General features: G+C 34.7%; 1 protein-coding gene across 1 annotated transcript; it reads left to right on the top strand.

The window, feature by feature from the left end:
• Nucleotides 1–267: 267 nt before the first annotated feature.
• Nucleotides 268–9,529, top strand: LOC111886301 (long-chain-alcohol oxidase FAO1). The gene is made up of 3 exons (XM_023882538.3): nucleotides 268–570; nucleotides 658–930; nucleotides 7,640–9,529. Exons 1-3 carry the CDS (start codon nucleotides 340–342, stop codon nucleotides 9,359–9,361), a joined length of 2,226 nt encoding a protein of 741 aa, XP_023738306.1. The 5' UTR covers nucleotides 268–339; the 3' UTR covers nucleotides 9,362–9,529.
• The last annotated feature ends 5,276 nt before the right edge of the window (nucleotides 9,530–14,805 follow it).

The following is a 14,805-nucleotide window of genomic DNA, read 5'->3' as shown; positions in this document are numbered from 1 at the left end:
TCAGCGACTTCAATATTGATTTGGTAATTAATATCATTTGGTTACAACTAGAGCTAAGTGTTTTACATTTTTTTTGTTGGAATCTACCATTCTTAAAGTTTGCATGTGACTACATGGTATTAACAAAGTTAGTATTAAAGTTACTACCGGTTAAACAATTGTGCTTTTCGCTTCACTATACACACAGCAAGAGACCCTGGCCCATCTTTCCATATTTCAACGTCGAGGAACCTAACAAAACCTTTAATATATAAATATTACCATAGTATATGATACCAAAACATATACAACCTCAATTCCACTTGAAATCAACATAGTATAATTTACAAACACAGAGAGATGTGTGACGAGAGTGAGGGTGAGTGTCACCCTCTGTTACGAGGTGGGAGAACCGAAGAGTACCAAACAAAAAGCTTTTCTTCATCAGAAATGGAGACTCTGAGCAGCTTATGTGACGTCATCCTGCAACCACTCCCTTTGAATTCTCTTGATGATAATGGCAACAAGGTAGAAGAATCAATCCGTTCATTCTCAACTGCTTCTGGCTCTCAATACTCAGTACCAACGAAGGTAACATCAATCTAAATGTTCAATATTTTCGATTCGAATTCTAGTATTGTTAGTTGTTAATTACCAAAGTGATGGAATTGGAAACAGGTAGCTCATCATTTGATGAAGAGGGGGTTTCTTGAAGCAGTAATGGTGGTGAGATTGGTCGTAGCACTTCTTTCCACCAGACTGGGTACCTTTTTACTTTCTGGATCTCTTTGTTTATCTCATAAATGGCCATACGTAAAGAAATTTTCAGAAATTCCCTTACATAAGAGGGAGAAGGTTCTGCAGAAGTGGTTTAATAATAGATTTCTAACTCCTATCAGACTCGGGTTTGTGTTCCTCAAGACTCTCTGCCTTCTGGTATTCTTTTCTCAGGTGATCTCTTCTTCCATTTTTGTCTTTGTTTGCCTATTATTCCCGACTTAAAAAAAAAAAACAGAAAGTTCTGATCATAATCTTAGAAAATAGATGCCTAGTATAAATTTTAAGTAAAAGTGTAAAACAATGTGCATGAGACAAGTATGACCCACATATTTGATTGGCCAAAACCAATAATTTGACGATGAAGACATTGTCTAAGTTATTTTTATAGTACACATGAAACATGCCAACTTTCTATTGAATACTCCAACTACCACTGTCATAATCATGTTAAATGATCTAAGCAATCAAAGAGACCTTTTCAACAAGTAAACGCAAATATCCTTCACCATTAGACCTAGATTTCGGCAGAAGGATTAATTTTCTAATAACCACGAGTTGGCCTACACTGTCCCACCTTCAAGCATTACATTAGAGGTAAATTTGGCATACAGCCGAATGGTAATGTATAAAAAGATCAACATTGAACAAATACAATCGAACAACACAATATAGAGTGGAAGGAAAAAATTCTATGAAATGGCACTATTGAGAAGGTTAAATCACTGATAAATCTCAAAAGAGAAAGGTGAGAAAGATGATTTAGTTGAATGATTAAAGTTAACATTTAAATGTCTTTTTATAATAATCAGAACACAATACTAAAACTACTAAGAATAAGAATAGTTTCCCAACTAGTAAGGACTCCTTAATATCATCTAATACATATTAAATGATATATATTTACAGAGTTAATAATAAAAGAAAGAACATGTAACAGAAAATAAGAAAAGTTGCATATAAGGGAAGTAAATGCAAACACTGCTCAAATCAAAGACAAGTTTATCGACTCCTTCAGAATCTTCACCCAATCTCGTTTTATAACCGATGCATGGGCCTATTAGGGAGGAGGGTGTCATTCCTCCGAACCCACTCAACCACAACCACATCAGTTTTTCTCTTTCATTTTTATTCATCTTTCTTAACCCACAACACACGGAAACCCTATCTTTTTCAACCCATTCAATTAAAAAAAATACAAAACAATCAAGGTAAAATCTTAATTAACAATAGAGTTACCGTCGGTACCACTCTTTTTTCAGCGTGTTGTTTAATTGGTTTCACTAACCCATGTCATCCTTTCTTTCTACTATCACTCTCTTATTTTCTCTTGTACCATGTGTTTTAAGACTTGTACCTTAGTTGTTTTGTATTTTTTTATTGAGTGGGTTGAGAAATACAAGATTTATGTGTATTGTGGGTTGAAAAAGATGAAGAAAAAAGAGAGACAAAAACGGATATGAGTGGGTTCAGTGGGTTGGGAGGGAATGACTCCCTCCTCCCTTAGGGTAAATAGACCACCAAGTAGATTCAATAATGTCGTGCAGTTGCTTATGCTTTCTTGATAATTAAATATCAAAGTAGTCATCCTATAGCAGGTATGGTAACTCTTGCATGTAACCCAAATGAGGGTCAAAGTGGTATGAGAACGTGTTAAACGTTCCATGCAATCTACCATAAAAAGTTTTTTCTTTTCAGTTTTCTTCCGTTGATGATTTTGTTGTATTTAACACCTGACAAACTAACAACTCAACGATTAGTATTGTGTACTGATATCAAATTATTAGAAATAATAAATTCAAACAAGCCAAGAAATAATATTGAGAATTGTATGTGAATTCTTTGCAAATAATAAATCCAATTATAACTACTTAATTACCAAATTTCGTCTAGAAAACCATGTTGATCTTTCGTGATGATATATGAATAAAAGAAATGGTAAAAGTAGATTATCCGATTGTTGTCGGACGAATTACCATACAAGACATAAAACATAAATCAAGTTGAAGATAGTTGAATCCTGACTGATGAACACGACACGAGATGACTGATGTCCTTCAAGGTTTTTATGTTCTTCAATGGCTATAAGTTTTAGCATAAAATCCTAGGATTTAATGAAAATGATGGTTCTCTCCAACATCTATAGAAGAACCAATAAACATATAACAAATACTATGAACCTTAAAGACTATAGTGGCATTGAGAGAGAAGTGAGAGCAAAGTAGATGATTGATTTTTGGGGTATGGACTACAACTGTAGGAGAGCTATATTTATAATCCCATAAACCCGAAGAGGATGCCAAAAAAGGCAAAGTGTAATGCTGACAACCTCCTCTCATGGTTGGTCATGTATCACAAATTGTTTGCTAGGGAAAAAACCCTAGGTGTGACCCGTTTCTCTCCTAGAAATACGTTTTCTGGATGAATCTCGAAGCATCTATGAGTCTATCTATAAAATAAATATGCGATTAACACGCTGACTGGGTTGGTCCAACTTGATCTGACCCAAACCCTGCTGAAATTAAAAGCTTGTTAGTCAAACTGATTGATGTCGCGGTCAAAGTGCAAAGTGCGTCCAAATCACCATAGTTTGCATACCTTGCGTCTTGCCTCCTCAGCACTATTCGCTTCGCCCATCCCGTTACTAGATGATGTAAATACTTAAGATGAGAAAATTCTTATAAACATTCTTAATGTCTTCCCTGCTTATATGGGAGAAAAAGAAAGTAGCACACTTGTTAGTTCCTTCATAACTTTCAACCCCCCCCCCCCTCCACCGCATCCTCATCAAGTTGGAAAGTTTCCATTCACTCATATAAATAAGGTTACATAGATGTCATGAAGATTTAACCCTTGTTTAATGTAGACATATAAAAAGAGATAGATTCTGTTTCATCCACAAACATCACCTCTCATCTTTGCATTCGCACCGAGTGTGGTGACACCATCTCTAAATCATACAAGCATATTTTTATAACATCCTATTTGTTATATGTCACTAAAATTTATTAAGAATTTCAACTCAATCTTGTTCTCAACAATGACATACTATCATACCTCGCATAGATAAATCATTACTGATAGTACATTCTATTGTTACCAACTTCATTATTAACCATTAAACATGAGAATTTGACATACAAATTTCAAGTTGCGTTTCTATTACTAATGATTATATTATTATTTTAGACCAATGAATCTCATGGTGGTTCTAACTAAATACTTTGAGAAAGGTTTGGTAAGTAGATCTTCCAATTGGCTACTTTTCATGACATAAACAACTTTAGATAACACCGTATTCAGTTAGGTGTCACATAATTGTCTCAAAGACCAACATATCTTGACTTTTTTTATGCATAACATTGCATACTTTAGACAACGTGGCTTTCGCTATATGTGGAAATAGATGCCTTAGAATACCCTAGAGTTGGATATCCAAAAGTAGATGTCTAATCTATTGTTTTTAATTTCATGTTTCTACTAAGGCAATAAGCTTGGTCTCTATCGTTGAGTGAGCTATACATTTTTTCTTACATGCCCGCTAAAAAGCTCGTCCATCTAGAGTATCATTCCAACCACTCAAGGATTTCCAATTATTAGTGTGATCTATCCAACTAGAATCATAATACCATTCTAGTATTCTTCTAGATGTCATGTATATCAACTCAAGAGTGTGTGTCCTTTTCGGCTACCCTAGTATGCATATTATTGCCTTCCAGTGATCTATTCTTGGATTGACAATATATTGTCTATGTTTGCTTGTAGTGAATTTAGTTTCAGTTAACTACAATGCATGAAATATATCATGTGGTCAATTGCACTAGCATATTCTAGTTGAGAAACTAAAAAGAGCAAGTTTCAGACACTTGAATCAAAAGGAACGCTGACTTTCTTAGTATTTAATTTTTGAAATTTCATTGTAATTTTCTTTATATAATGAAATCCACTCAGAGAAGTCTCACTACATATCACTTTCACGTTGATACCAAGAATTGTATATATTTCTCCTAGATCTTTTATCTTATAGTTCAAGGATAGGTATTTGTCCATCTCAATTACTTCTTCTAGGTGAGTTTCAGTGATTAACATATAGATAAATAATAATTATGTATATGGTTCTGTATTTGGAATATATACACTTCTCAACACGATTGCTAAGAAACCAAAAGTAGTTACATCGGTGTCAAATCCTGCATGCCACTCTTAAGAGCTTGCTTTAAACTATATGACGTTTTAATAACTCCACACACTTTTTTATTGTGCGGTTAGGAGAAACGATTTTGGTTACTCTAAATAAATCTCCCCATAAAAAAACAAGACAAAAAAAACATAAAACCAACCTAAAGATTGTTAAACCTTGACTGCTAAAAGTTGTAAAAAAAAATACTCATGTCGTTAAAGGTTTTAATGTCGATAAATGCAAAGTAAATATTCTAAAACTTGGAAAATAAATAAACATAAAGAAAGTAAATAGGGAAGAGGACATATATCCAATTATATGTGAAGTTATCAAAAATAATAAATCCAATAATTATTAACTACTTATAAGTTTATTATAGAAATCAAATTGTTCCGTTGTGATCATGTATGAATATAAGAAAGGTAGAAAAAGATTGTCATAGAATTAAAATAAACGACATAAAACACAACATGAAGATCGTTAAATATTGACACTGAAATCGTGTCCTTAAATGTTTTTAAGTTGCTCAATGGTAGAATCGACGATTCCTAAAGGCAGAGAATGGCCCTTACTCTGTCCCACACATTGTATTACTACCGGTCCTACCATACAACATCTACCCACACGGTCCGGAGATAGGGATGATCCAATAGAAATATGAAATTTCGATTGTTCAAAGAATAAGATAGGTTCTATTAAGTACGGGTTGTATTGATGACCAAGAGGACTTTGGAGAAGAAGCAAACTTTCACTCTCCCTAACAAAAACTCTTCCCAACATACCATGGTCATCATTAACGCAACAAAAATACTCGGAAACTTGAAGAATGCAGAGGGTCAGAGAAATCATAGAAACCAAAGGAGATTCTTGATTTTTAGGTGTGGAATACGACTCAATGGAGATGTATTTATAGTTGTAGTGACCCTAAGAGGTTTCCAAAAAATGTGGATTATAAAGTCGACAGCCCTAAAGATAGCTCGTCATGTGTCACACATTCTAAAAATAGGATTATAGGAGAGACCCTAGTTGCGACACCTGGCTCTCTAAGCAACGTGTTATCTATCTGATTCCAACAATGCTTCTATAAGTTACTTAGAGAGCAATGTATTGTATGGGTCGGGAATTTTTCAGATAGATAACACTTTAATCCTTGAAAAAATTATAGTGCATGGGCCGGGAATTTTTCATGTCTCACATCATCGGCGAAGCTAGCTAGACACACATATGGGCTTTTTCCATCCCTTAATATCCATTAATATATTCCTTTGAAGAATTATGGTGAGAAAATCCTTGTAAACTCTCTTAATGTTCTTCCCCATCTATACCAGATAAAGAAAACTAGCATACGTTCTAGTTCCTTATTAAATTTTGATAAATTTTTTATTTTAGTCGATTAGTTTCCCAACCTTACGTCACCAGACATCACTTTAATCATAGAAAAATTCTCGGCCCATCCAATGTTTTATTATTTTTTTCCAAGAATAATCATATATATAAGCCTACAGAAAGATATTATTCAATCGTGAATGAAACGATCATTTCAATTAGGAAAATCAGCCTCTTAGTCCACTTCTCTCTAAGATTATTATAAACCAAAAACCAAGCCCAAAGTCTAGATCAAAAAATAGCCTACATAATCAATTACTTTAGCCTTAATTAATGTCTTCGCATTTATCAATCTTTTCTTAAAGAACTTTTCATACATATTAATCATTTTTTTATGGTCTTATTCCAATCTCTTTATTGATTATATTAAAACCAAATATCATCCACTTTAATTGTTTTTTTATTAATCCATGAAAAACAATAGATTATTCCATGGCTACTGTAAAATACGACCTTTCACTTTTCGATTAATTGTTGCACCCGATTTTTACCTTAGCACGTGAAGATGCAAGACCCATGGCGTGAATCTTATTACACCCCCATAATAACATTCTCAAATAAGTACAAGATAAAAGAATCACGTGGTTGTAGTTTGGTCAAAACTCGAATCATTTTGCATGAAGAAAGATCTTAATAGTAAGATGCATCTTAGGCAACACTACATAAACTTCGAAAATAAGGTAATTTAATTAATCACTTTGATTCTAAAGAAATCTTTGAAATTAGTGTCATATTTATCTTTTGCGTTCTTTCCTTGCCCATCAAGTTAATTATTATTATTATTATTATTATTATTATTATTATTATTATTATTATTATTATTATTATTATTATTATTGTTGTTATTAGTATTATATAAGGACCATAGATAAATTTTTTATTTCTCTTTTTTTTTCGACTTACACGAAACAATTAAGCCAAGTAATCTTTCAAGATTATGGAGACTAATATAGTGTTGTTCAAAGTGATTTTTCCATTATTCTTTATTTTTCTTATCTCTAACGTGTTCTCTGGCTGGAATAACAACCCAATGCCCACAATAAACCCAATCCATGCATATATACCGGAATAGATACTCCCAACTCTACGGCATGGTGATTCTTAAACCCTTCACTATTTCTACAAGTATACCATACCAGAATACCGGAACCAATCCTGTGCCACTGAATCAAGATTTTAATCCATCTAATATTGAAATCACTGGATAACAAAATAAAACTTATTTAGGACTAAACATATTTAAGAAGTCTCTTCACTCTAAGCAAGAGTTAATATACAAATTTTCAACTGATGGAAATTTTGGAATGTTCCCAATAGGTGGGTGAGAAAGCAGATAATCCTGCATGGAAAGCCATCGGCTACCACATAGACATCACCGAAGAACATCCCAAAGAGGACCACAACGAGCGCCCTTTACAGAAAGGAATGGTGGAAATCATGAAAGAAAACGATCAAACTCTTGTACATTCTCTTCTTCAAAAAGGCCTGGATGTAACCGAAGAATTCAAAGAAAACATTTGCAAAATCAAATGCGATGTTGTAATAGTCGGCTCTGGTTGTGGTGGTGGTGTTGCAGCTGCCATTCTCGCAAAATCCGGCAAGAAAGTTGTGGTTCTTGAAAAAGGAAACTACTTTACTCAAAAAGATTATTCAAAACTCGAAGGACCTTCTCTGGATCAACTCTATGAATCAGGAGGAATACTTCCTACCCTTGATGGTAAAATAATGATTCAAGCAGGAGCCACAGTAGGTGGTGGCTCAGCAGTCAACTGGTCAGCTTGCATTAGAACACCACAACCCGTGCTTCAAGAATGGGCTGAAGAAGAAAACATGAAGTTATACGAAAGCCACGAGTATATGTCTGCAATGAACAAAGTGTGTGAAAGAATCGGTGTTACTAAAAAATGCACAAGAGAAGGGTTCCAGAATCAAGTTCTTCGTAAAGGGTGTCAGAATCTTGGTCTAAAAGTTGAAGATGTCCCACAAAACACATCAAAGAATCATTATTGTGGTTCTTGTTGTTATGGTTGCAGATCAGGGGATAAAAAGGGAACCGATTCCACATGGTTGGTTGATGCAGTTGATCATGGGGCTGTGATCATAACCGGATGTAATGCAAAGAAATTTATCTTAACAAGTAACAAAGGAAAGAAAAGAAGAAAGAAGTGTGTAGGAGTAATTGCTCAAGTTTTAAACCAAGAAATCTCTAAAAGATTACACATCGAAGCAAAAGTCACAGTTTCTGCATGTGGGTCTCTTTTAACACCACCTTTAATGATATCCAGCGGTCTCAAAAACCCTAACATTGGCCGGAATCTTCATATGCATCCCGTTGCAATGGCATGGGGATACTTTCCAGAAAGCGATGACTCGGATCTTACAGGAAAAAACCAGGAGGGGGGAATATTGACATCTGTTCATAATCCAGGGTCAGATGAGACGTACATCTTGGAAGTCCCAGCACTAGGGCCTGGATCTTTTGCTGCTTTATGTCCATGGATTTCTGGGAAAGACTTAAAAGAAAGAATGCTGAAATTCTCACGAACAGCTCATGTATTTTCATTGGTGAGAGACCGAGGATCTGGAAAAGTGACATCAGCAGGAAGGATAGGTTATAAATTTAGCAAATTTGACAATGCAAGCATCAAGAAAGGGTTGAGACAGGCGTTAAGGGTGTTGATTGCAGCAGGAGCTGTTGAAGTGGGTACTCAAAGAAGCGATGGACAGAGATTGAAATGCAAAGGGACAAGTGAAAAGGAGATAGAGGAGTTCTTGGAGACAGTAGATGCTGTTGGGGGTCCGATGTCAATGGTGAAAGATTGGAATATTTATTGTTCGGCTCATCAAATGGGGAGTTGCAGAATGGGGAAAAGTGAGAAGGAAGGTGCAGTGGATGAGAATGGGGAGAGCTGGGAAGCGGAGGGACTTTATGTTTGTGATGGGAGTATTCTACCGAGTGCTGTTGGTGTCAATCCCATGATCACAATTCAGTCGACTGCTTATTGCCTTGCTGAAAGAATTGCAGACACTTTCGGATGAAAAGATGTATGTAAGATTTGAAGTTAATTAATAATGGAAGTGTATTATAGAGTATACTGTCAACTGTATTATAGAGTATACTGTCAACTAAATGGTTTGTGAAGTTGATGTAGTAGCTTGTGTATGTTACTTCGCTACTGAATAAAAAGATCTTCCATTGTTGGTGAAGTGCATGGTTGGTGAAACACGAGCATGAAATTACCGAACTGTGATTGGTGGAAACCAACACAAACATTGCCATTTTGGGGATGTACTACTGATCAACCTGATTATGAAGGGCTTATAGGTTTTTAAGTTTTTGTAAGACACTTTTTGTCTATTTATCATCTTCTTGACATTCAACAAAGCAGAACTTTAAATGGCATATAGTAATTAAAAAATGAATAAAAAATCAAAACTCGTCTTAAGAGATAGAAAGAAAAAGAAAAGAAACTGATCTTCAAATGTTGGTTATAACCCTCAAATTTGTAGATGGGTTTTTGTATAAATATTGTAACAGCAAACACTCACTATTGACTTGAACATGGTAGATGTTGGCCGGTGGTAAGTTCCTTCGGGGCAAAGTAACATAGGGATGACTTTTGGAAATCCTTGATGGTTAAGATAAATAAACTCAAGGTGGAAATTGTTAATGTATTCCTTGGAACCTGAGCTAAAACAGGGTGAACAAATTAAAATGTGAATGACAATTTCGAAAAGATAAGTGTTTTGAACGCGCTTTGGGTCGTTAGGCCCTCAGCCATACACGAAAATCAGTTATCCCATCGGGGTGCCAGGGTAAAATGGGAGTAACACTACAACATTAACACCATGTGGCCATGACATTTTCTGAACGTGTACCGATGACAAGTCGTTGAGATGGAGTATACCTACCAAAAAGTCGCCGGCATAGAGTCTTTGGCATAGAGTCGTTGGCACCAACCTGTCGGGATAGATCAAAAAAGTCGTCGACATAGGTGTCATTGGGATAGGTTCCCCTGTACCGACGACATGTCACCAATTATGTGGGAATGATTTCTAAAAAAAAAAAGTTTTATTAATTACATGTGGCGAGGACATGTCGTCGGGATAGGTACCACCTATAGCAACAACATGTTGACGATATAGAGACCACATATAGCAACGGCATGCCATCGCCATGGGTCCGATTGTCAATCGAATAGCTATAAAGACGACAAGTCGTCGGGATAGCCACCTGATGTTTTTTTTTTTAGTTTTATAGATTGTGTAAATTTACCAATCGTGCATTTTTAACAAATCCAAACATTTTGCAGTATATATCAAATGAGATACAATAGCTAGTTACCATTGCTCAAATTCAAAACATCAAATTCAAGTTTAATATTACAAGTCAAATTAGATACAATAAATAGCTAACATAGTTCAAAATAACACAAAAAAATAATACAAAATATCAACCATCATTATCATATTCTTCTTCTTCCCCCATCCTCTCGGGCTCGACATTTTCTTGTGATGCGAATACGGGGAGGTTTCTTTTTGGGTTTTATGAACGCAACAGAAAATAAGATTAACGATAAGAAAACAAGAACAATGGTAACTTGCTCGACAAGAAACAAAAAAACATAGATGCGATAAACAACCTTGACCTATAGATTGAGTATCGATGAAAACAAATCAACACCTACTGATTTAAATTTGAATCAACCTAGAATACGCGTCCTAGAATTGACAAAGGGGCGAGTGCGTAACTCAACAAAACAAAGTTTTTCAAAATTCAATTCATTCAACTATTCTCAAATGTTCAACAAAAAGGGTTATTTATAGTGTAGCAACGATTACAAAATAAAAGGAAACTAATAGATAAAAGGAAAGTAATAAATAAAAAAGAAACTATTAAATAAAGGCTAAAAGTAAGTAACACGTCTCTAGAATCTTCTCGCTCTAGCCGACATCAATAGCCATGCAAGTTCCTCCCAAAAAGCCCTTAGAATTCTGAGAATCACAACCACTTTTCCAACGTTTGCATCTAACCTCACTCCGACGTTGTTCGCATTGACTGAGGATCACAACTGGTCACCAGGAGTTCCAAGGCGTTCTGACAATTTGCAACAGTCACAACGCATCGTTGTTAATCGCACTCCGAAATGGTTCGCATCCTTGTTCGCATCCAAAAACTCTAGGTTGCGATGGATTGCGATCGATCGCATCCCGTCACACCCAGTCGCAACGTGAACCCTTTTTGCGTTCGATTCCACTTTCGCACTCACCCTTCTCACATCCATCGACCTTTTCATTAACATCGCCTTTTCCATTAAAATCACCTTTTTCACTCAAATTACCTTTTGCATTCGCATCATCTTGAGAGGTATTTCCCTGTAAGGTGCTTCCTTATGTGTTTGAATTGAATAGAAATCTTGGAAATGGTGGTGGTTTGAAGTTAGGAATTCATGCCGCCAATGATGCAAGTAAGGCTTTAAGCAAATTAAGATAGACAATACAATAGATGCTATTGTTGCAAGTATTCTTACATTTGTTGTGCATCAAATTGGGATTGAGATTGAGGAGAGATGTAGAAGTGGAATTCCGTTCATTTGGAATTAGACGGAAGTTGGTGGTTGGTCTCCTACTCACTCCGTGAGCATGCACTCGTGTCGTCCCAAGGGCACATGGAAGACATTGTTCCTTATCTACTTCACCGCCTTCCCCGACCTCACTTTGCATTTTCTCATATTCGTCTTGAATTTTCTACTAAAATAAGGAAAGTAATAAGCACACTACAATTAAATAGTGGCGAGGTTATGTTGAACTTTGGTGGGTCACTTGACCCATCTATTTTTTAATTTTATAACAATGTATATACAATAAAAAGTATTGACCCACCTTAAATAATTTTAAATGAACTACCTTAATATTTTAGACAATTAAAATACATGTATTTTTCTAGCCCATATTTTATATTTTAACATCCCAATCCAATATAAATAGCCTAATACAACTTAAGTTAAAAAAAGAAAAAAAAAAACAATAATCGTATGAAAGCAAAACAACATTTCCTCTCCAAGTCTGAGAATTATCGAGCGATCAACATCAGTCACCACTCAACAGCCCATACGCCATCTCAGTTGCGAATCGACATCACTCTCAGGTGTGACGGTGCCATCGCCGGCAGTCGACTCGCCCCTCTGCCATTAGTAATGATACAATTGTAAAAATATATTAAGATATAACACCTCGTCGGATACAATTGTAAAAATTTTAAATCTTTTTTGGCTTATAAGATTCGGGCCGATCAAAACCTGCAACTCGTATTGTTTGATTTTTTTTTTACTTTTCTATCGGTTGCATTTAAATAGTGAACCACGTACTTTTACGTTCTAGCGTCGCCACTGCAATTAAACAAACAACTAAATTTAAACATAATAATAATAATAATAATAATAATAATAATAATAATAATAATAATAATTACCCAAAAAAAATTATAATTAATAATAGTAATAACATATTTAAAAAATGTATTGATTTCGTTTATCACGTACCCAATCTTCTTGTGCTCGACTTGTACGCCAACCTGAAGCATTTGTCCAACTCTCAATATGTTTCGGCTTCAGTCCTAGTTTTTTCCTATAATAAGTCAAAAACAATATATATATATATATATATATATATATATATATATATATATATATATATATATATATATATATATATATATATATATATATATATATATATATATATAAGTGTTAATAAGAATAATAATACTAATATTTTCATTACCTCTAAATGGCGTCGTTGAGCATATGATCTAGATCCATGAGCACTTGTGTGCGGAAGTTCGCGCTAGTAACTTTATTTTTGTCTAATGTGTGTATATTATTTCAAGGTAAATATCAACAAATCAATCATCTTATTCCATGCATCGGGGGACTAATCAGTCGGTGGATGTCTTCTTGACCCTTTCCATACGCCAACCTGAAGCATTTGTCCAACTCTCAATATGTTTCGGCTTCAGTCCTAGTTTTTTCCTATAATAAGTCAAAAACAATATATATATATATATATATATATATATATATATATATATATATATATATATATATATATATATATATATATATATATAAGAATAATAATACTAATATTTTCATTACCTCTAAATGGCGTCGTTGAGCATATGATCTAGATCCATGAGCACTTGTGTGCGGAAGTTCGCGCTAGTAACTTTATTTTTGTCTAATGTGTGTATATTATTTCAAGGTAAATATCAACAAATCAATCATCTTATTCTATGCATCGGGGGACTAATCAGTCGGTGGATGTCTTCTTGACCCTTTCCACATCCGCGTATCCACCGACGTCAAAATGTTTTTTCACTTCATGATTGCAATTTCGATATGCTCTTTGCATATCGACTTGGATCCCCGCTTGAACGGGTTCCCACAAATTTGTACCTCGATACATATGAAGATTAAAATAGCTTTGCAAAAAAACATATTTGATTAGTAAAAGAAATATTTAATAAGTGTAAAATTCAATATATATATATATAAAATATATTGTATACTTACTTCTAGCTCATGATATAAACTATATTTGTACTCAGTAGGAACACGACGCCAAGAATGATAATGCAACCTACCTCTTATCCCACTAGGTTTTAGATCAATCTAAAAAAACAATTGTTTGTTGTCCCCCACGAATCGATACGTCCACCCAGATGTATCAAGGCCCACGACCAAAGGATTCCTACTATTCTGTTCATACTAATTGTACAAATTTAAGTTTATTCATTTGCCATGTACGTACACATTTTTCTCTTTTGCTACATTCAAACATAAAATCGGAAATTTAGAAATTTAAAACTTCAAAAATATTCCCAATACTTAAGAATTTCATGTAACCTACAAGATTGGTAACCCGATGGTAAACCGTGTGCGCCCTTGTGTGGAGGTTTATCCCCACCGTCTCCTCCATGTCCCATCGCGTCTTCTGCGATTTGTTTAACAAATAGTATAAACATTCAAAATATATAATAAAGCTACTTATAAATAAGCAACATTTGAAAATTAAACAAATATTATAAGCAATCAGTGATGGACTTCGAGCCTTACTAGATCAAACAAAATAACAACAGAAACAACAAACAATTTGATCTAAAACTCGAAACCTATGGATCTAAACTCAACTAATTTATGCAACTTATTAGAACTCAATAGATCAAAAACCTACATTTTCTTTCTTCATAAGTTTCTTTTATTCACGAGCCAATTGAAAGGACTAGAGAACCCAACATAGAGTTCCCCTCTTCTAATCGCACCCAAGAAGTAAAAAACAAGCATATTTGAAAGTACCACCGAGAACCAACACAAAACCGATTCAAAACGATGAATCTGATCATCACCACGTCGTGGCATATGAGGTGTCACAACGTGATATCAAGACTTCGGTTTTTCTAGGGTTTTCTCAAGGATTCCGAA

This window comes from Lactuca sativa, chromosome 2 (assembly GCF_002870075.4).
Source record: "Lactuca sativa cultivar Salinas chromosome 2, Lsat_Salinas_v11, whole genome shotgun sequence".
Taxonomy (NCBI): Eukaryota; Viridiplantae; Streptophyta; class Magnoliopsida; order Asterales; family Asteraceae; genus Lactuca; species Lactuca sativa.
This window is presented reverse-complemented; position numbering and strand designations above follow the sequence as displayed.